This window comes from Pristiophorus japonicus, chromosome 17, assembly GCF_044704955.1.
Source record: "Pristiophorus japonicus isolate sPriJap1 chromosome 17, sPriJap1.hap1, whole genome shotgun sequence".
Classification (NCBI taxonomy): domain Eukaryota; kingdom Metazoa; phylum Chordata; class Chondrichthyes; family Pristiophoridae; genus Pristiophorus; species Pristiophorus japonicus.
Window position 1 is genome coordinate 127,295,147 of NC_091993.1, and position 23,364 is coordinate 127,318,510.

Genomic DNA, 23,364 nt, shown 5'->3' on the forward strand with positions numbered 1-23,364 from the left:
CGTTCCCCTCCGAGTCACACACCATCCTGACTTGGAAATATATCGGCCGTTCCTTCATCATCGCTGGGTCAAAATCCTGGAACTCCCTCCTTAACAGCACTGTGGGAGCACCCTTCACCACACGGACTGCAGCGGTTCAAGAAGGCGGCTCACCACCACCTTCTCAAGGGGCAATTAGGGATGGGCAATAAATGCCGGCCTTGCTGGCGACGCCCATGTTCCGGGAAAAAAAACACATTTCCAAACCTGCTAGATCCTGAGCTGACCCCTGGTTAACCGTTGACACTGCAAAAGGCATTGATCCTGAACCTGTCCTGAGACTGTTGTACAACGTTCCCGTTGGGCCATGTCTGGAGGTCCTGTGCAGACTGCTCACCGGCTTGTGCATGGGAGAAACCCCACAAGCGTGGAAATTTGAAAGGACTGAGCTCACAAAACAACATTTTCATCATCATCATAGGCAGTCCCTCGAAATCGAGGAAGACTTGCTTCCACTCAAAGTGAGTTCTTAGGTGACTAAATGGTCCAATACGGGAATTACAGTCTCTGTCACAGGTGGAACAGACAGCGGTTGAAGGAAAGGGTGGGTGGGGAGTCTGGTTTGCTGCACGCTCCTTCCGCTGCCTGCGCCTGTTTTCAGCATGCTCTCGGCGATGAGACTCGAGGTGCTCAGCGCCCTCCCGGATGCACCACCTCCACCTGGGGCGGTCTTCGGCCAGGGACTCCCAAGTGTCAGTAGGGATGTTGCGTTTTATCAAGGAGGCTTTGACGGTGTCCTTGAAACGTTTCCTCTGTCCACCTTGGGCTCGCTTGCCGTGTAGGAGTTCCGAGTAGAGCGCTTATTTTGGGAGTCTTGTCAGGCATGCAAACAATGTGGCCCGCCCAACGGAGCTGGTCGAGTGTGCTCAGTGCTTCGATGCTGGGGATGATCGAGGATGCTAACTTTGGTGCGTCTATCCCCCCAGGGGATTTGCAGGATCTTGCGGAGGCATCGTTGGTATTTTTCCAGCGATTTGAGGTGTCTACTGTATATAGTCCACGTCTAAGCCATACAGGAGGGCCGGGTATCGCTACAGCCCTGTAGACCATGAGCTTGGTGGGGACCATTCGAGGGAACATTGGTGCCGCGGGACTAGGGCTGTATTCCCGGGCTGGACTGCAAGATGCCGTATCAAAGGTCCCCTCGTGCCCTTTTGACTGGGTGTGGGCTGTGCAGAGAGTTGACATGCGTCACTGAATGTGCTATCACCATTCCAGTGGAAGCCTGCTCTGCTCTATCATCAAATCCCGGAACTGTAATTTTATTGCTGCTTCATGGCCCCGCAGAACTAAGCTTGACTTTTGTTAAACACAGTGACGTTATGGTGTAAGTATTTATTGCTATTTGAAGCTGATTTAATGTTCTGAATGGAATCGTTTGTTCAGCGTGCGAGATAAGTCCAGTGACCCTGGGGACGGGTGGTTCTGTACCGAGGCAGATGATCGGTATCTTCACTTCAAACTGTCCTTTCTGTCCAAGCTGGTTCTCCTTTGCTCTGCTGATGGACGAGGTTGTTAAAAATAAAACTGAAACCATTGATTGCTTTTTACAGGCAGAATAATAAACAAGGAGCTTCGGCACTACCTCAGTCTGCAGTTCCAGAAAGGATCGGTTGACCACCAACTCCAGCAGGTGATCCGGGACAATCTCTACCTGAGAACCATCCCGTGTAAGTGCGGCTTGTGATGCAGCAATATGGGGTGGGGTCTGTCCATCACTCGTAGTCCAGTAATATTACAAGGACAAGTCGTCTCTGTGCGTGTGTGCGTGTGTGTGTGCGTGTGTGTGTGTGTGTGTGTGTGTGTGTGTGCGTGCGTGTGTCTGTCTCTCTGTCGGGTAACATCACAAAGATACGGTCAAGTCCACAGTTCAGCGTTCTTTGAAGGTCATTGTTTTTCAAATAAGTAATTGATATTCATGAGTCCAAATCTAGGGGCCATAAATATATAACAGTCACTAATAAATCCAATAAGGAAGTCAGGAGAAACTTCTTTACCCGCAGAGCGGTGAGAATGTGGAACCCTCTATCACAGAGAGGGGTTGAGGCGAATAGCTTAGATGCATTTAAGGGGAAGCTGGATAAACACATGAGGGAGAAAGGGATAGAAGGATATGGTGATGGGGTGAGATGAAGAGGGATGGGAGGGGGCTGGTGTGGATCATAAACCCCGGCACGGAGCGGTGGGCCCAATGGCCTGTTTGTGTGCGGTACATTCTATGTAATGCATGGCTGCAATGGTGTGGTACTGATCCCGAGACTAGGAAGGTTCATAATACAGTCTGTGCTGCATTAACTAATTGCAACTGTGGCACAGGGTTGGTGCCGTGGCACAGCCTTTGACCTTGGTGCCCCGGGTTCAATAGGTGGAGAATTGGTCAGGGTTCTTGATAACTGTCCAGTGAGCCCTGTTGGAGAGTGTGCAGTTGTGAAAGATATTTCAGGATAGAGTAGGATCAATCTCGGCAGTTTCCTTTGGTCAAACAGCCCAATGTCCGTTACCATGCAGGTTCACGCAACAAGAATCGGGCCTTTACTGAGCGGCTTGAGGGCCTGTGTTGCCTGTGAAACCTTCCTGATTGGCAGTTCACACCTTCAGGAATCAAAGAAAAAAGAAAGACTTGCATTTATATAGCGCCTTTCATGACCTCAGGACGTCCTGAAGCACTTTACAGCCAATGAAGTACTTTTGGAGTGTAGTCACTGTTGTAATGTGGGAAACGCAGCAGCCAATGTGCGCACAGCAAGCTCCCACAATCAGCAATGTGATAATGACCAGATCATCTGTTTTAGTGATGTTGATTGAGGGATCAGTATTGGCCCCAGGACACCGGGGAGAACTCCCACCCAAGAGGGAGGATGGAGCCTCAGTTAAACGACTCACCTGAAAGACGGCACCTCCGATAGTGCAGCCCTTCCTCAGTACTGTGCTGGAGTATTAGCCTGGAGTGGAGTTTTAGCTCATAACCTCTGACTCAGAGGTGAGAGTACTATCCACTGAGGTACTTCATTGATCCACTTCCATTTTAAGTGACGTTCTAGTCTCTGCTGTGTTGATTTTCCCTTAGCTGGTCACCCTGAGTCTACGCCTCCTCATCATTGAATCATTTAACTGCTCTGCGAAGAGACCAACTTCAGTTGTTTGAGTAGCAACAAAAGTGTGTCCGATCCCTTCCGTTGCTTGATTAGTTTCTTTGTTTCAGGCACCACAAGGCCACCCCGGGAAGGCGAGGTTCCAGGGGTGGATTATAACTTCATTTCCCTGGAAGAGTTTAAAGCACTAGAGGCGAGTGGAGCCCTTCTGGAGAGCGGAACCTTTGACGGTGAGTTACCAAAACCACCTCGCTTCAGTCACATCTTAATACAGGGCTGCTGTCCCCGGGAAGTGTTTATACAAGTCGCTTCTGGATAAACCGCTGCTCGCACTGATGCACCAACAATGAGGGTCACTTCTGCCCAACTCATCCAAAATCTTTTTGCAATCAAACAATAACTCCATCTCGCCCCATCACCATATCCTTCTATTCCTTTCTCCCTCATGTGTTTATCCAGCTTCCCCTTAAATACATCAATACTGTTCACCTCAACCACTCCCTGTGGTAGCGAGTTCCACTTTCTCACCACTCTCTGGGTAAAGAAGTTCCTCCTGCCTCAGCTCATCCGCTGCTGAAACCCTCATCCCTGCCTTTGTTACCTCTAGACTTGACTATTCCAAAGCACTCCTGGCTGGCCTCCCACATTCTACCCTAGGTAAACTTGAGATCATCCAAAACCCAGCAGCCCATGTCCTAACTCGCACCAAGTCCCGCTCACCCATCACTCCCTGTGCTCGCTGACCTACATTGGCTCCTGGTTAAGCAACGTCTCGATTTCAAAATTCTCATCCTTGTTTACAAATCCCTCCATGGCCCTCACCCCTCCCTATCTCTGTAATCTCCTTCAGCCCCACAATCCCCCCGACATCTCTGCGCTCCTTTAATTCTGCCCTCTTGAACATCCCTGAATATAATCACTCAACCATCGGTGGCCGTGCCTTCTGTTGCCTGGGCCCCAAGCTCTGGAACTCCCTCCCTAAACCTCTCCGCCTCGCTACCTCTATTTCCTCCTTTTAAGACGCTTCTTAAAACCTACTTCTTCGACCAAGCATTTGGTCATCTGCCGTAATTTCTTCTTATGTGGTTTGGTGTCTTATTTTTGTCTTCTAACACTCCTGTGAAGCGCCTTGGGACGTTTTACTACGTTAAAGGCGCTATATAAATACAAGTGGTTGCTGTTTAATTCCCTATTGGATTTATTAGTGACTGACTTTTATATTTATGGCCTCTGGTTTTGGTCTCCCCCACAAGCAGAAACACCATCATCATAGGCAGTCCCTCAGAATTGAGGAAGACTTGCTTCCACTCCTGAAGTGAGTTCTTTGGTGGCTGAACAGTCCAATACGAGAGCCACAGACTCTGTCACAGATCTTCACCGAGGGAAGGGGGGTGTGTGGGACTGATTCACCGCACGTTCCTCCCGTTGCCTGCGCTTGACCTCTTCACGCTCGCGGCGTTGAGATTCGCAGAGTTCAACGCCCTCCCGGATGCACTTTCTCCACCTAGGGCGGTCTTTGGCCAAGGACCCCCAGGTGTCAGTGGTGATGTCGCACTTTATCAGGGAGGCTTTGAGGGTGTCCTCGTAATGTTTCCACTGCCCACCTTTGGCTCATTTGCCATGAAGGAGCTCTGCATAGAGCATTTCCTTAGGGAGTCTCGTGTCTGGCATGCGAACTATGTGGCCTGCCCAGCGAAGCTGATCGAGTGTGGTCAGTGCTTCAATGCTGGTGATGTTGGCCTGGATGAGGACACTGAAGTTGATCAGCCTGTCCTCCCAGGGGATTTGTAGGATCTTGTGGAGACATCGTTGGTGATATATCTCCAGCGACTTGAGGTGTCTTCTGTACATCATCCATGCCTCTGATTCATACAGGAGGGCGGGTATTAATTACTACAGTCCTGTACACCATGAGCTTGATGTTAGATTTGAGGGCCTGGTCTTTGAACACTCTTTTCCTCAGGCGGCCGGAGGCTGCACTGGCGCACTGGAGGCGGTGTTGAATCTCCGCATCAATATCTGCTCTTCTTGATAAGAGGCCCCGGAGGTGTGTTAAATGGTCCACGTTGTCCAGGGCCACGCCGTGGATCTTGATGACTGGGGGACAGTACTGTGCGGCGAGGACAGGCTGGTGGAGGACCTTTGTCTTACGGATGTTAAGCGTAAGGCCCATGCTTTCATGCGCATCGGTGAATGCATCGGCTATATGCTGGAGTTCAGCCTCAGAAACATCTTCTCTATGTATATACATCTTGTACATCTTCCCTGTGTATTCTTGGATCTATTCAGTTTTCTTCTGAAGGTGCTTACCCCAGCCCCTCACTGGGGCAGTTCTGCCGGCCCTGTGTAGCTTCCTTTTCCTTGGGGGCCCATGTGAACCGTGGCAGGAAGTGTTGGCAGGCTCGAGGAACAGCACCTCATCTTTCGATTAGACACTTCACAGCTTTCCTGTCTCAACATTGAGTTCACCAATTTCAGATCATAACCTCTGCCCCCATTTTTTTTGGACGGCAGTTGGTTTGATGATTGATATTCCCATTTACCCCCCCCCCTGCTCTCGACCCATCTTTTGTTTCTTTTCTCGTCTCATTACCATCTCCGTTTGCCTTGCACCATCGTCCCTTTTATCATTTAATCTCTCCTGCCTTCCGCCCTATCACAGAGCTTCCCTTTTGTTCTTTCCTCCCCTCCCCTCCCCCCTGTGCCTCCTCTTGCCTGTTCCATCTCTAACCTTTTCCACTACTGACTAAGGGTCATCGACCTGAAACGTTAAATCTGTTTCTCCTCTCCACAGGTGCTGCCTGACCTGCTGAATATTTTCAGCATCTTCTGTCTTTATTTCAGATTTCCAGCCAGGCAGTATTTTGCTTTTGCATTGAGTGTGGGCGGGCTAGTTGACTGTTTTGGGTGGGGTGGTAAAGGGTTGTCTCCAGCCGAGCCCCCTCCGCTCACCATGCAGGTGCTCCCAGCAGGGTTTGCTGTTGCTGTTGGCGGTGAAAGCCCTGGTTGATTTCACGCTGCTGTAGCCAGAGGCTGAGATCGGATCTGCACAGAAAGCGTATGTGTGAAATGTATAATTGAAAGATTCTCATTTATATATTGAACAACAAATTTAAAGCGGAATGTGAAAAGCGGGATATCATTGTGAAGCTGACCTGCCCTTTGTACCCCCCCCCCCTCCCCCCCCCCCCCACTGCACGGCAGGTAATTTCTACGGAACTCCAAAGCCCCCCGCGGAGCCCGGCCCCTTCCAGCAGGATGTAGTGGATCAGGTCGTTCTAGACGACGGCTCGGATGAGGCGCAGAGGAAACGGGCAACGTCGGTCAGTATGATGCAGCGAGCCGACACCGTGGTCCCCGATGAAGAGGATGATGACGAGAGACCCACAGCCAATGGGACGGGTTACCCAGGTGAGCGAGAGTGGAACTGGGGTCAGGCTGTGACATCACCTGGAGCGTGTGTAGCTTGTCTTGCTCTGCTAGAACGCACTCTGTCTCTGTGTCCCGCGTTCTCCCCTCTCTCCCTCGCCCCCTCTTCTCTCCCTCGCCCCTCTTCTCTCTTTCCCCCCCCCCCCCCACCTTTCCACCACGGCTGAACATAAGAATTGGAAGCAGGATTCGCCCCCTCGAGTCTGCTCCGCCATTCAATAACTCCACTTTCCCGTCCGATCCCCATAATCCCTTGATTCCGCTAAAAATCTAGCGATCTTGGCCTTGAATATACTCAACGACTGAGCATCCACAGCCCTCTGGGTAGAGAATTCCAAAGATTCACAATCCTCTGAGTGAAGAAATTTCTCCTCATCTCAGTCTAAAAGGTCGACCATTTAAAACTGAGATGAGGAGGAATTTCTTCTCAGAAGTTCGTGAATCTTTGGAATTCTCTTCCCCAGAGAGCTGTGAAGGCTGGGTCATTGAATATATTTAAGGTGGAGATAGACAGATTTTTGAACACTAAGGGAATCGAGGGTTATGGGGAGCGGATAGGGAAGTGGAGCCGAGTCCATGATCAGATCAGCCATGATCTTATTAAATGGCGGAGCAGGGGCCAAATGGCCTATTCTTGCTCCTATTTCTTCTGTTCTTAAATGGCCGACCCCTTATCCTGAGACTCTGCCCCCCAGTTCTAGACTCTCCAGCCAGGGGATACACCCAGCATCTACCTTGTCAATCCCTCTCAGAAACTGATATGTTCACTTCTCATCCTAAACTGTGCAGGGCCCAGCCACACTGAGGGGGTCCCAGAGTTCAGGTACTTGGATCCGCTTACCAGGGAGGACCTGGTGGAACCGTTGCCGAGCAACTGGGAGATGGCCTACACTGACAACGGCATGATCTACTTCATTGAGTGAGTATCTATCTGTCGCGGGACGGATCGGGTTGTTTGTGAACCTCAATGGCCGATTGTCTTGTCTTTATAATGTATGTAACGTAGAAACCCATCCCAAAGCATTCAGCAGGAGCGTTAGCAAACAAAATTTGATACTGCCCCATGTGAGATGTTCGGGCAGGTGACTAAAAGCTTGGTCCAGCAGGGAGGTTTTAAGGAGCATCTGAAAGGAGGAAAGAGGAGGAGAGGTTCAGGGATGGAATTCAGAGTGATGTTTATGATAGGCTCTGATAGTCATCGCGAACGCTATTCCATTTCATGGGGTTTTACTTGGATAGTGCTCAACAACAAAAACAAGTCTTTAGAAAGAAAGGAAAGAACTTGCATTTCTACAGTGCTTTTTATAACCTCAGGACGTCCCATAAGAACATAAGAAATAGGAGCAGGAGTTGGCCATTTGTCCCCTTGAGCCTGCTCCGCCATTCAGTAAGATCATGGCTGATCTGATCCTGGCCTCAACTCCACTTCCCTGCCCGCTCCCCATAACCCTTTATTCCCTTATCGTTCAAAAATCTGTCTATCTCCACCTTCAATATATTCAATGACCCAGCCTCCACAGCTCTCTGGGGCAGAGAACTCCACAGATTTACAACCCTCAGAAGAAATTCCTCCCGATTTCTGTTTTAAATGGGCGACTCCTTATTCTGAAACTATGCTCTCTAGTTCTAGATTTATCCACGAGGGGAAATATCCTCTTTGCATCTACCCGTCAAGCCCCCTCAGAATCTTATACGTTTCAATAAAATCACCTCTCATTCTTCTAAACTCCGATGAGTATAGGCCCAACCTTTCTTCATAAAACAATCCCTTCCTCTCGGGAATCAACCTCGTGAACCTTCTCTGAACTTCCTCCAATGCAGGTATATCCTTCCTTAAATAACGAGACCAGAACTGTACTCCAGGTGTGGTCCCAAAGCGCTTATAGCCAATGAATTAACTTTTGAAGTGCAGTTACTGTTGTAATGTAGGAAACGTGGCAGCCAATTTGCACACAGCAAGCTCACTAAGCTCAGCCACGCTCACCTCTAATGCAGCCCAGGAGCAGGGTGAAAACCTGACTTGCTCTTGGCCATCATTGAAAATGTGCCAAGGCACACGATCTTGTCCAAGCTCCAGTGTGGAGGTGTGTTGAGGAGACTTAACCCTCTGTGGAGTCACCAGCCTCTCTATCCTGGAGTCGCCCCAGTCCCCAGTGCTGTATCACCATTATGTACCACAGTAATCTAACCCCCCCCCCCCACCCCCGTTCCTCAAATGTTCCCCTGTCCTGTCTCACCTGTCCCCCTTCCCACCAGTGCTATGTTACCATTGATAAGAATATAACAAATAGGAGTAGGCCAATCGGCCCTCGAGCCTGCTCCGCCATTCAATAAGATCACAGCTGATCTTCTACTTCAATTCCACCATCCTGCCCCATGTCTTGATTCCATTAGTATCCAAAAATCCATCGATCTCAGCCTTGAGCATCCATAGCTCTTTGGGGCAGAGAATTCCAAAGATTCACAACCCTCTGAGTGAAGAAATTTCTCCTGATCTCAGTCTTAAATGGCCGACCCCTTATTCTGAGACTGTGACCCCGTGTTCTAGACTCCCCAGTCAGGGGAAACGTCCTCCCAGCATCTACCCTGCCAAAGTAATCAGGAAGGCGAATGGAATGTTGGCCTTCATTGCGAGAGGGATGGAGTACAAAAGCAGGGAGGTCCTGCTGCAACTGTATAGGGTATTGGTAAGGCCGCACCTGGAGTACTGCGTGCAGTTTTGGTCACCTTACTTAAGGAAGGATATACTGGCTTTGGAGGGGGTACTGAGACGATTCACTAGGCTGATTCCGGAGATGAGGGGGTTACCTTTTGATGATAGATTGAGTAGACTGGGTCTTTACTCGTTGGAGTTCAGAAGGATGAGGGGTGATCTTATAGAAACATTTAAAATCATGAAAGGGATAGACAAGATAGAGGCAGCGAGGTTGTTTCCACTGGTCGGGGAGACTAGAACTAGGGGGCACAGCCTCAAAATACGGGGGAGCCAATTTAAAACCAAGTTGAGAAGGAATTTCTTCTCCCAGAGGGTTGTGAATCTGTGGAATTCTCTGCCCAAGGAAGCAGTTGAGGCTAGCTCATTGAATGTATTCAAGTCACAGATAGATAGATTTTTAACTAATAAGGGAATTAAGGGTTACGGGGAGAGGGCGGGTAAGTGGAGCTGAGTCCACGGCCAGATCAGCCATGATCTTGTTGAATGGCGGAGCAGGCTCGAGGGGCTAGATGGCCTACTCCTGTTCCTAATTCTTATGTTCTTATAAGCCCTGTAAGAATGTTATACGTTTCAGCGAGAGATTGCAGTAATCGTCCTTTCCTTTCGCAGTCACAACACTAAAACTACCACGTGGCTGGACCCTCGTCTTGCTAAGAAATCGAAACCTCCGGAGGAGTGCAGTGAAGGGGGTAAGTAGCAGCTTTCTCTGAGTATTTTCCCCCAGAGATGCTAATGTGTTTTCATTTAGTCGGTGTGCGGTTTGATACGGTTTAACATTCTGATAGACTCTCACACCCTGCACTGTCCTGGGATAAAACACATCTCTGATACCAACGCCCTTTTCAGACCAATTTGAAATGGGTGTAACCTGTTTGTATTTTTGAATGTGCAGGCCATTCTTCTGCGGGAGGGTCCAGTCGGGGTGGGAAGTGGTTGTGCAAATGACAGTCCCTGTTTATATCTTCTATGTTTTGTGTGTAACCTGGTCCAGCTGTGTTGCAGCATGCATTTACAGATGTTTGCTCTGACGCCTCTCCATGTAACAGAAAAAAAACAGAATTCTGTAAATCTGAAATCGAAACTGAGTGTGCTGAATATACACAGCAGGTCAGTCAGCATCTGTAGCGAGAGAAAAGATGGGTTATTGACCTCCGCTGCGTAACCCTTCACCGATGGGGTAATGCACCGATTGTAGACCACACTGTTCAAAGCTCCCCTCACTGATGTCTGGACAATGCCGATCACTGGGTGTGTGGCTCACACAGACAGCTTTGTGGAGAAGTTAGATTTTAAATCATATTCTCTTAATGCTGAAGTTTCCAATGTATTGTGGTCAGGCAGGCCAAGTGAAAGACATCACACGTAGAGGCTCGATCCCAGCAGCTTATTGCTTGCGTCAGCCAGTGCAGGTTATTGCACATAGCTTTGTAAATCTGCTGTCGGCTGGCCCTGTTTCATTATTAATGACCAAATGCAACTCTCATTTATATAGTGCCTTTTAACATCGATAAATGTCCCAGCTGAAGTGGAAAGGAAGGACCTATTTCCCTTAGCAGAGAGGTCAATAAACAAGGGGCACAGATTTAAAGTAATTGGTAGAAGGATTAGAGGGGAGTTGAGAACTTTTTTCACTGAGGGTGGGGGGGTGGGGGTCAGGAACTCACGGCCTGAATAGGTGCTAGAGGCAGAAACTCTCATCGCATTTAAAAAGTACTTGGACGTGCACCTGAAGTGCGGTAAGTGACAGGGCTACGGACCGAGAGCCGGAAGTGGGATTAGGCTGGATAGCTCTTTTGTGGCTGGCACGGACACGATGGGCCAAAATGGCCTCCTTCTGTGCTATAAATTTCTAAGTGGTTCACACAGGTTTATGGAAATAATGGACGCCAAATCAAAAACATAGTTATTGGGGGGGGGAGGGGGAGAGAGAGGGAGAGAGAGGTGGGTGGAGGGAAGATGGTTGGGGGGGGGGGGGCGGGTACAGGCAGGCAATGAGAGGGAGAAAGGAGGTGACCTAAAGCTTGGTCAGAGGAGGGCCTTGAAGGGAGGGGGGTGGCTGAAAGCACGGCCGCTGATGGTGGAGTAAATGGAAGAGGCACAGACAGCTGGAGTCAGGGAGGGAGAGGTGCTGTGGGGTGGGAGCACTGGAGGAGGTTGCATTGATGAAGATATTTAAACACAGGAATGGGGATTTTAAATTTGATTGGCTCGCGGTTCCCCAACCTATGTAGGTCAGTGATGACCGGCATGGATGAGTGTGGCTTGGGGAGGATACTGTTTTCGAGTTTATCTGCAGCTGTCTTGACTGCGAGACCTGCACTCGAGCGAACAAACAGAACCTCTGTTACATGGAGAGTCCGTCATTGGCTGAGGGCATCAGTGGCTGTCATTTGATTGAGGGGTTCTAACGACATCCCAAGCCAGTGGACCAAAGCCTGAGAGGATTTCTGATGTTCTGGGAACGCCAGTCTCGTCTCTTCCCGATTCGATGTCGCTCCAAATAAACTCCACGACTCGGGCCAGAGGTCGTGTCGCGATAACTCCTGTCCGTCTGTGGCAGCCTTGCTGCTGAGCGAGACTGTCGTGTGATTGGCGTCAAGAGACTTGTAGATACGTGAAATGTTTGCACAGCGACATTTCACCGAGGCGATTCAAGTCACGCTCCCCAAGTCACGAGGGTGAAGCTCGGGCAGCTCACCACCTGCGGGTGAACCCCAAGATTACATCACAGCCTGAAGTTGCTCCCTCGTATCTATATTCTTCCTCCTTTTTCCACCAGTTTTCTCTCTTCCTCTCCTGAAGGCGCTGACTCCCTGCCGGGGCACGGTTCCACGGGCACCGGTTGCCCTCCAGTACCTCGCCCAGGTGGCCAGTCTGCATCTGTGGGCCTATACGGTGAGTGTCGGCAGCCTCTTCCACCCTGCAGGCTTCACGGCAGAGTCCGTCCTCCATTTTGGCCTCTTCCCGACGTCCACACAATTGCGCTTGGCTGCACATCGGGAATTTTACCCCTCCCGAGGGTGGGGGGTGCTGCCCTCTGGCAGCGGGAAGCTACCTGGGCACAGACTGGGGAATCGGACCCAGAAATTTAATGGTCTTCATTCACTACCTTACACATCAGCAAGTTCCATATACATCTATAACCAGTACAAAGGCAAAATACTGCAATGCTAGAAATCTGATCGAGAAACAGAAAATGCTGGAAATACTCAGCGGGTCTGGCATCATCTGTGGAGAGAGAAACAGAGTTAATGTTTCAGGTCAATGACCCTTCGTCAGAACTCAGTTCCTGACGAAAGGTCATCGACCTGTAACGTTAACTCTGTTTCTCTCTCTACAGTTGCTGCCAGACCTCAGAATCAGAGAAAATGACGACACAGGAGGAGGCCATTCGGCCCATCGTATCCATGTCAGTCGAAAAAGAGCTACATAATCTAATCCCACCGTCCAGCACTAGGTCTGTAGCCCTTTAGGTTACGGCACTTCAAGTGGACATCCAAGTACTTTTTAAATGTGTTGAGGGTTTCTGCCTCTACCACCCTTTCAGGCAGTGAGTTCCAGACCCCCACCACCCTCTGGGTGAAAAGGTTTTTTCCCTCATCACCCCTTTAATCCTTCTACCACTTAATTTAAAGCTATGCCTCCTGGTTATTGACCCCTCTGCTAGGGGAAATAGGTCCTTCCTATCTACTATACACCTCAATTAAATCTCTCCTCAGCCTCCTATTCCAAGGAAAACAACCCCAGCCTATCCGATCTTTCCTCATTGCTAAAATTTTCCGGTCCTGGCAACTGCATTTAGGGTTAAGGTTAAAATCTCCTCTGTACCCTCTCTAGTGCAATCACATCCTTCTTGTAATGTGGTGACCAGAACTACAGACAGTGCTCAAGCTGTGGCCTAACTAGTGTTTTATACAGTTCTACCATAACCTCCCTGCTCTTGTATTCTGTGCCTCAGTTCCTGTTGTTATGTAGGCAAATACAACAGCCAATTTGTGCACAGCCAGCTCCCACAAACAGCAATGGGATGAATAACCGGATAATCCATTTTTGGTGATGGAGGGATAAATGTTACTCTTGACACTGGGGAAAACCTCTCCCAGTCGGAGCATGGGATCTTTTTATTCACTTTAACAGGCAGATGGGGGTCAACATTTAACATCTCATTCGAAAGACGGCACCTCTGACAATGCAGCACTCCTTCAGTACTGCATTGGGGTTTTGGCCTGGACTTTTTTTGTTCTGGAGCGGAGCTTGAACCCAAGCGAGACCGTGACCACTGAGCCAAGTTGGCACTAGATGCAATATACTTCAATTGGGATTTCAGAATGTTTTGATCCACATAGATTTTTCATTAAACTAAAAGCCACAGGAATCGAGGGGAGAACATAGGACTGATTAAAAAGAATGGGGCGTACCTTTCTGATCGACAGTCGTTGGGTCCTGCAGGGAGTCAGTGATTGGCCCTCCCTTTCTATTCTACGCCTCGTCCTTGAGGATTAACGACCTCTAGCTTGGCAGCCTGGACAATAAGTATTTAAGTGGTGTGGGCTCAAGTTCTGTCTGTCTTATCGGTGCTGGTGGGTTTCCCAATGACCTCACTGTTGGTCAAGGACGTGCTTTCTTTACCAGGATAGAATATTATACCTGCAATGCGCAATGCATTGCCTGTGTAACTTGGTGTCTCTAAGGCCACAAGGCGTAATTGCTCAAGTGCTTTGCTCCAGTCCGTTAGCAGCTGATTGATCTTGGCAGATGCTCAAGTCAATAAGGTTTTTAAAATGTATTCTCTGGTTGTGGGGTGATGCTGGCAAGGCTGCATGTATTGCCCGTCCTGAGGGCATTAACCGTGTGGGATTGGAGTCACGTGTAGGCCAGACTGGTAGGGGGGGGACAGATTCCCTTCCCTGAAGGACATTAGGGAATCATTTGGGGTTTTCCGACAGCTTTCACGGTTATTTTGTCTGGTGCTAGCCCACGATATCCCAGATTTATTGAATCCAGTTTCCCAACTTGGCCACGATTAGATTTGATCTCAACCTCTGGGTTACTAATCCAGAATCAGAACATTGAGATGCTTTGTTTTACATTTTTTAAGTATGACACAGATTTGGAAATATGCTCATGTGACACCTGAAACACAACTGATGTGTGCTTACATTTTTGTAGACATGTTCAAAGCAATCTTTTATTCGCCTGCACTTTCTGCATCAACTTTTCCTAATATAAACTGCTGTGTCCACGCATAATGGCACCTGGCTATGTAAACGTCTTGCACTGCAATTACATCTTCCTGCCAGTTGGAGGTGCTGCAGCACCAACAAATCAGTGTCCGTTATAAATCAGGACATAGAAATTTATAATGGAAATCAAAACATGGGCTGAATGTGTGACTTCAAAATAAACAGGAGTAGACCTTTTGGCCCTTCTCGTCTGCTCCGCCATTCATTAAGACCATGGCTGATCTTCTGCCTGCACCTTTCCGCATTATCCCACCTTCCTGCACTATCCCCATATCCCTTGGTTCCCTTAGAATCTAAAAATATATCATTCTCTGTTTTGGATATACTCAACGGCTGAGCATCCACAGCCCTCTAGGTTAGAGAATTCCAAAGATTTACAGCCCTTTGAGTTGGGGACTGAATACATCTGTGTGCCCTGGTTCAATTATAAGAGTCCTAGGAACTGGAACTGCCCCTCGAGCCTGTTCCACCATTCAGTTAGAATATGGTTGATCTGTATCCTAACTCCATTTTCCTGCATTTGATCCATATCTCTCGAGACCCTTGCCCAACAAAAATCTAGCAATCTTGGTCTTGAATGTTTCTGTTGACTCCCAGCTTCCTACTGCCCTTTGTTTGAAAAAGTGCTTCCTGAACGGCTGGCTCTGATTTTCAGATTCTGCCATCTTGTTCTAGATTCCCCCACCAAAGGGAATAGTTTCTCTCTATCTACCCTATCGAATCCCTTAATCATTTTGGAAACCTTGGATTAGATCACCCCCCCCCCCGACCTTGTAAGCTCGAGGGAATACAAGCCAACTTTATGCAACCTCTCTCCCTAATGTAACGTTCTTAAGCCCCGGTATCATTCTGGTGAATCTGCACCGCACTCCCTCCAAGGCCCATATATCCTTCATGGGGTGCAGGGCCCAGAACTGAATGCACTTATTCCAGTTGGGCAAGGCACTTAAATTCCAAGCCCCCTTGAGAATAAAGGCGGCTGTTCCATTAGTTTTTTTGATTACTGTTTATACCTATGCAATAGTTTTTAGTGACTTGTGTACATGGACACCCAAATTCCTTTGCTCATCCATGACTCCACGTCTCTCACCGTTAAGAAAATATTACGATTTGTATTTCTCTGATCCAAAGTGGATGACTTCACACACTTAACTCCATCTGCCACAGTTTTGTGCACTCACTTAGTCTGTCTATGTCCCTTAGTAACTTCCTCCTCCCAACACACAACATATGGCTCCTCCGAACTTCGTGTCATTTGCAAACTTGGATATACAGCACTATTTCTTCACCCAGGTCATTAATATATCTGGTGAAAAGCTGAGGCCCTAGTATGGATCCCTGGGGAACGTCACTTGTCACATTCAGCCAATCACAGAACAAATGCTTTATCCCCACTCTCTCCAACCAATTCCCGCCTATTTAACAAGGTTACCTCCAACACCATGTGCTCTCATTTTTGCTAATCTCTTGTGTAGAACCTTATCAAGTGTGTTATGGAAGTCCATCTAGTCAACGTCTGTAGACCCAGCCCCCTACCCACCATGCAAGTGACCATCTCACCGCTAGATTCGTTCGAGATGCCCTCTACTCTTCCCACGTCCAAGCCAACTCTTGATCAACTGATGCCTGCACAAGAGACATAGCGTGTTAAACCAGGACTGTAAGAGCAGGGTAAATGAAGCAGCTGATTCCCACTCGTAGCACGAGGCCTGAGCTGCGCTTGCTGTGTGTTGTCGTGTGTTGCTGTTGTCTGTACTTGGTGCGGAGTTGACGAATCAGTTGCCGTATTGATGATACTGTTTTTGATTCTCAAATTTGTAGAGCTTCCGTACGGCTGGGAAAAGATCAGCGATCCTGTCTATGGTTTCTACTACATTGAGTAAGTTGCCCCCCCGAAAAGGTATAACTAGATCTGTTCATTAGCCCCAGCATTTTAGACGCCAAACATTCTACTGAAGGGCCTTTGCACCTCGATTCCTCTGCTATCTCGCCCCGCCCGCCCCCCCTCCTCGCCCCGCCCCCCCCCCCTCCTCGCCCCGCCCGCCCCCCCCCTCCTCGCCCCGCCCGCCCCCCCCTCCTCGCCCCGCCCGCCCCCCCTCCTCGCCCCGCCCGCCCCCCCTCCTCGCCCCGCCCGCCCCCCCTCCTCGCCCCGCCCGCCCCCCCTCCTCGCCCCACCCGCCCCCCCTCCTCCCCCGTCCGCCCCCCCTCCTCGCCCCGTCCTCGCCCCGTTCTCCCCCCCCCCCTCCTCGCCCCGTTCGCCCCTCCCTCCGCGCCCCCCCCCATCCCCTTCGCCCCCTTCCCTATTGCCCCGAGTCAATTTCTGGATACTTACCCAACTGACCAAGTGGCTTCTGTTTCTGCGCGATGTCTAGGAAAAGGTCGAGTAACTCGGACAGCACAATCCAGCATTGATAGCGCCTTGATTGAGTCACTTTATCCCAGTACACAAAATCACTCGGGTAGCCGAAACCCTGCGTGACTCGGGGGAGGTGGTGGGGGATATCTGCTGATGGAGGTGCACCATGTTGCTCATACCAAGTTATCTTTCTCTCTCCTGTTGACCCTCCTCTTTCTCTTCAGCCACATAAACCAGAGGACCCAGTTTGAGAACCCGGTTATTGAAGCAAAGCGGAAAAAGCAGCTGATCCTTCAGCGGGACAGTCAGCGAGGGGTGCACGGGGATCAGCGGCCAGGTACAGGACTTGCATTTCTATAGCGCCTTTCATGATCTTTGGCTGTAAAGCACCTTGGAACAGCTCTGAGCTGCGAATCCCACCACACAGAGAACACGCACCCAATTCAGCTAATCGCTCTCCCACTTCTGTTTTGTTTTCCTCAAAAGTAGCTTTTAGAATGGACTGCTGCCCACTGATTGCAAGGTAATCTTGTGTTTCCTTTTCCCTTCCCTTTTGCTTTCTAAATGCATGCAACCTGGTTAAATCTGCCCACCATGCACACACAGTCCAGGCTTGCCCATCCCCTCATCCCTGCATTATGTGTAACCTTGAACGGCACAGACACAACGGGCTAAATGGCCTCCTTGTGTGCCGTAAATTTCTATGATTCTGTAGACACTTTAAAAAATCCGAATTCATCACAAAGTTCTTGTTCTGTCACAGTGCCCGAGATGCCTTGGAGAAGGTACAGAAAAGATTTCCGAGAATGTTTCCAGGAATGAGGGACTTTTGTTACGTTGATAGACTGGAGAAGCTGGGGTTGTTCTCCTTAAAGCAGAGAAGATTTGATCGAGGTGTTCAAGATCATGAGTGGTCGGGACAGAGTAGGTAGAGAGCAACTGTTCCCATTGGCAGAAAGGTCGAGGACCAGAGGTCACAGGTTTAAGGTGATTGGCAAAAGAACCAAAGGCGACGCAAGAAAAACACTTATTTGTGCACGGAGTGGTTAAGATCTGGAATGCACTGGCTGAAAAGGGGGAGGAGGCAGACTCCATTTAATCTTTCAAAAGGGAGTTAGATAAGTATCTGAGGGGAAGAAAATTGCAGGGCTACGGGGAAAGGGCGGGGGAGAGGGACTAGCTGAAGGGCTGCCTTCATGTGCTGTAACCATTCTATGATTCTCTGATGAGACGGGAGGAGGGCGAGGGGAAATACAGAGTGGGGGGGGTGGAGGGATAGAGAGAAGAAGAGGGGTAAGTGTGAAGGTTGCTGAGGGAGGCAGTCAGTTTCCTAGGTCAGCAGTTTAATGAATAATTTAAAGCAAATATTTGCCAGTGGAAATATTTGTTCCGCCTGGAACATTTGAGATCGCTCGAGCCCTTAATGTTCACAAAACCGCCACCGACCCAAAGCCTCGTACCCACACGCCTCACTCCAGTTTATGTTTGTAGAGCAAGGGCTATTTGGGTTGTTTTAAGGAACATCTTAAAGAAGGCAAGGGAGGTCGAGAGGCGAGGAAAGAATTCCAGAGCTTGGGGCCCAGGCAGCTGAAGGCACGGTCTAGCCGCCACTTTTCCAATTGAATTCTTGTTGCTTCTCTCTCCCCGCCCCAGAGAGGCCGATGTTTACTCGGGACCCCTCCCACCTCCAGGGGATGCTCGTCAGGACCACGCTGCAGAAGAGCACCATGGGGTTTGGCTTCACGATCATTGGAGGGGACAGCCCGGACGAGTTCCTGCAGGTGAAGAATGTGATTCAGGACGGCCCTGCTGCTCACGAGGGCAACATGGTGGCAGGCAAGTGACGTGTTTCCTACTGAACCTTATTGGCCATTTCCAGACTCGACACGGTCAAAGAGCTTCCCCCACAATGGTGTAACCACGTGCAGGGGGGAGGAGTGGGAATAGTAGACCATTGGGGGATTGGGACAACAGTAGGCCATGGGGAGAGTGGGACAACAATAGACCATGGGGAGAGTGGGACAACAGTAGACCATGGGGAGAGTGGGACAACAATAGACCATGGGGAAAGTGGGACAACAGTAGACCATGGGGAGAGTGGGACAACAATAGACCATGGGGAGAGTGGGACAACAATAGACCATGGGGAGAGTGGGACAACAATAGACCATGGGGAGAGTGGGACAACAATAGACCATGGGGAGAGTGGGACAACAATAGACCATGGGGAGAGTGGGACAACAATAGACCATGGGGAGAGTGGGACAACAATAGACCATGGGGAGAGTGGGACAACAGTAGACCATGGGGAGAGTGGGACAACAGTAGACCATGGGGAGAGTGGGACAACAGTAGACCATGGGGAGAGTGGGCCAACAATAGACCATGGGGAGAGTGGGACAACAATAGACCATGGGGAGAGTGGGACTGGGGAACTGTAGACCATGGAGGGATTGGGGAACTGTAGACCGTGGGGGGAGTGGGGAACTGTAGACCATGGAGGGATTGGGGAACTGTAGACCGTGGAGGGAGTGGGGAACTGTAGACCATGGAGGGATTGGGGAACTGTAGACCGTGGGGGGAGTGGGGAACTGTAGACCATGGAGGGAGTGGGGAACTGTAGACCGTGGGGGGAGTGGGGAACTGTAGATCGTGGGGGGAGTGGGGAACTGTAGACCATGGAGGGAGTGGAATTGGGGAACTGTAGACCATGGGGGGAATTGGGGAACTGTAGACCACGGGAGGATTGGGGAACTGTAGACCATGGGGGTGGGGGGGGGAATTGGGACTGGGGACGGTAGAACAGGGGGGGGGGGGTTGGGACTGGGGGACGGTAGACCATAGGGGGAGGGGACGGGGCAGGGAGGGGACGCAGGTTCTGGAGACTGGAGCTTCTTGAGTGAGACCGAGTTGAAGAGGCCTTTGGGTGCATGTGGCGGTGACACTGGGACAAGGGACTGCGTGGAACGGCCCTGGAAACCAATGCCAGTGGAAGGGTAATGGTCTGGGCAGACAGCGTATTTCTTCACGTTTGTTGGTTCTCCACGCAGTTACTAAATCACTTATTTATTTTCGTGCAGATAAAGCTGTGGAGTTGCCTCACTGTGCATACCACTGTCTGGTGTACGTGGATCTGATTGTGCACTCATTTGGCTAATGTGTGTGCTTTGCACTCTTTATCGACAGGTGATGTCATTGTGTACATAAACAGCACTTGCGTCCTGGGGCAGACTCACGCTGATGTTGTGCAGCTTTTCCAGTCCGTCCCCATCAATCAGACGGTGAAGCTGATCCTGTGCCGCGGTTACCCGCTTCCCACCGATGCCCAGGTGCCGACCCTCGACGTGGTGACTGCCACCCCTGTCCTGGAAGGGCTGCCCATGGCGGGGAAGCAGACCGGGGGCGGGGGCGGGGGCCTGAACCTGCAGCCTCTGCCCGGCCCGGCCGATCACAACGACAGCGACGCCGCTGTCGCCGAGCGTTTGAACGGGCCGTACCTGGGCTCGGCCGAGGACCGGTCCTCCGTGACCTCGTCGGGCGGCTCGCAGCCCGAGACGCTGACCATCCCGCTGCTGAAGGGGCCGAAGGGCTTCGGCTTCGCTATCGCGGACAGTCCGGCCGGCCAGAAGGTGAAGATGATCCTGGACAGTCAGTGGTGCCGGGGTCTGCAGAAGGGTGACGTGATCAAGGACATCAACCAGCAGAGCATGCAGCAGCTCAACCACACCCAGGTGGTCAACATCCTCAAGGAGTGGCCTGTGGGCAGCGAAATATCCCTGCTGGTGCAGAGAGGTTAGTCCGCACGCTATTCTCAACTAATTGCTAATCGAAACCTTCCTGTTAAAAAGATTTTACGTGTCCGTTTAGCTCACTCGGTCTCGATGTACAGTTCTGGTCTGCACATAACAAAAAATAGATTTACACAGGTGATAACAAGGGGTCGGCCTGTTTCTGTGCTACACATTTTATGCATTCGTCCTCAGTTCCAATCCCAGCCCGCTGCTTCCCGTCCTTTTTTCCTCTGTCTCACGGCAAATTTAACCTCTTTACATGGCACTTGTGTCCAAACAGGTGAAAGAGCAAAATACTCGGAGCCCAGTGAAATACAGCATTGAGTGAAATAACTGACTGCATGGAGCTCCGAATTAAAATGCAAATAGTGTTCTGGGTTCACTGTGGTCAACCCTTCTCGCCCTGAACTCCTGCACAAACCCCGTTATGTAAATCTCCCACATTCGTGTATTGATGAAGGATGTGCTGCATCAAACCAGATTCGTATAGAGCAAATTGTGGATTCAGCTGAGGTTATCCTAGTAATATCTGTGAGCTCAGACCTGCTGTCAAACCTTACCCCTCTCCTCTCTCCCAACCCCCCACCCCCTCCTCACTCTCTCCCACCCCCCTTCTCTCCCGCGCCCACCCCATCTCTCCCGCCCCCCCCCTCTCTCCCCCCCCACCCCCTCTCTCTCTCCCCCCCCCACCCCCTCTCTCTCTCCCCGCCCCCCCCACCCCTTCTCTCCCGCCCCCCCCCACCCCTTCTCTCCCGCCCCCCCCCACCCCTTCTCTCCCGCCCCCCCACCCCTTCTCTCCCGCCCCCCCCACCCCTTCTCTCCCGCCCCCCCCCCACCCCTTCTCTCCCGCCCCCCCCCCACCCCCTGCTCGCCGCTCTCTTCCCTTTCTCTCTCTCTCCCCCACCCCCCCCCTTCTCTCCCTTGCCATTTCTCTGCCCCTCCCCCTCCCCTTTCTCATTCCTGTTAATGTGTTTTCTGTTCTCTTTACAGGTCCTTCTTCACCTGCTAAAATTATAAAAACCGTAAGTTTCAAAGCTTTTATTTTGCTAACACTAGAGGAAGTGGTATCAGGGGCTCTTTGCATTCATTCAGGTCCCTCCCAGCGGGAGTTAACCCGATAGTGTTTAGGAGCAGGATCCCAGGCTGACTTACCCTCGCCCCCCCAGGCAATGCAGATGTGCTGAAACCAATTGTAACATTCTCATTACCAATCCAACTGGCCTTGGGGCGTTGAACCAGGGGCCTGCTGATCAGTCAGACGCGCTGCTGGTCTGAGCAGAGCTTTTATTCACTGGGCCACTGACGGTGCTTCTGAAAAATTCCTTATCCCACTCTCTGGTTCAAAATCTCACCAATCCCCTCGTTACGGTGCAGTCAATGGAGCGTGGTTTTGTCTTTTTCAATATTTTGCGATAATCGAAGACAGCTGCGTGCCATCCCACAATCGAACCTAAACACGTACAGTGCGGATGCAGAAATGTTGTGTGTACGTGCACACGGGTGTAAAGTAACAGCTGTGACTCTTGCCAGAGACTTGAGCATAAAATCTAGCCTAACACTCCAGTGCCAGTGCTGAGGGAGTGTGCACTGTCTGAGGTACTGTCTTTCGGATGAGACATTAAACCGAGGCCCCGTCTGCCCCCTCAGGTGGATGTAAAAGATCCCACGGCCACTATTGGAAAAAGGGCAGGGGAGTTCCCCCCGGTGTCCCAGGGCCAATATTTATCCCTCAATCAACATCGCTAAAATAGATTATCCGGTCATTATCACATTGCTGTGTGTGGGAGCTTGCTGTGCGCAAATTGGCTGCCGCGTTTCCCACATTGCAACAGTGACTACACTCCAAAAGTACTTCATTGGCTGTAAAGTGCTTTGGGACAACCTGAGGACGTGAAAGATGCTATATAAATGCAAATTCTTTGTTTTGTTCACACCTTTCCTTCGTTCACCTCTTTCTTGTTGACCTCTCTCCCCTTTCTCTCTCTCTCTCTCTCTCTCTTTCTCGCTCTCTCTTCCCCCCCTTGCTCTCTCTTGCCCCCCCCTCGATCTCTCTTGCCCCCCCTCGATCTCTCTTGCCCCCCCTCGCTCTCTCTTCCCCCCCTCGCTCTCTCTTCCCCCCCTCGCTCTCTCTTCCCCCCCTCGCTCTCTCTTCCCCCCCTCGCTCTCTCTTCCCCCCCTCGCTCTCTCTTCCCCCCCTCGCTCTCTCTTCCCCCCCTCGCTCTCTCTTCCCCCCCTCGCTCTCTCTTCCCCCCCTCGCTCTCTCTTCCCCCCCTCGCTCTCTCTTCCCCCCCTCGCTCTCTCTTCCCCCCCTCGCTCTCTCTTCCCCCCCTCGCTCTCTCTTCCCCCCCTCGCTCTCTCTTCCCCCCCTCGCTCTCTCTTCCCCCCCTCGCTCTCTCTTCCCCCCCTCGCTCTCTCTTCCCCCCCTCGCTCTCTCTTCCCCCCCTCGCTCTCTCTTCCCCCCCTCGCTCTCTCTTCCCCCCCTCGCTCTCTCTTCCCCCCCTCGCTCTCTCTTCCCCCCCTCGCTCTCTCTTCCCCCCCTCGCTCTCTCTTCCCCCCCTCGCTCTCTCTTCCCCCCCTCGCTCTCTCTTCCCCCCCTCGCTCTCTCTTCCCCCCCTCGCTCTCTCTTCCCCCCCTCGCTCTCTCTTCCCCCCCTCGCTCTCTCTTCCCCCCCTCGCTCTCTCTTCCCCCCCTCGCTCTC

General features: G+C 50.9%; 1 protein-coding gene across 3 annotated transcripts in view; it reads left to right on the forward strand.

Annotated features, from left to right (window-relative positions):
• magi3a (membrane associated guanylate kinase, WW and PDZ domain containing 3a) overlaps positions 1–23,364 on the forward strand; it is a 109,023-nt gene that overhangs the window by 63,126 nt on the left and 22,533 nt on the right. For 2 of the 3 annotated variants that reach the window (XM_070859266.1, XM_070859268.1), the window contains exons 2-12: positions 1,593–1,709; positions 3,242–3,361; positions 6,336–6,542; positions 7,350–7,479; positions 9,886–9,965; positions 12,079–12,171; positions 16,341–16,398; positions 17,100–17,212; positions 18,529–18,711; positions 20,062–20,667; positions 21,657–21,688. In XM_070859266.1, coding sequence (XP_070715367.1) covers positions 1,593–1,709; positions 3,242–3,361; positions 6,336–6,542; positions 7,350–7,479; positions 9,886–9,965; positions 12,079–12,171; positions 16,341–16,398; positions 17,100–17,212; positions 18,529–18,711; positions 20,062–20,667; positions 21,657–21,688 — 1,739 coding nt within the window. The remainder of the gene's footprint in view (positions 1–1,592; positions 1,710–3,241; positions 3,362–6,335; positions 6,543–7,349; positions 7,480–9,885; positions 9,966–12,078; positions 12,172–16,340; positions 16,399–17,099; positions 17,213–18,528; positions 18,712–20,061; positions 20,668–21,656; positions 21,689–23,364) is intronic. The other variant, XM_070859267.1, reaches the window with a different exon arrangement.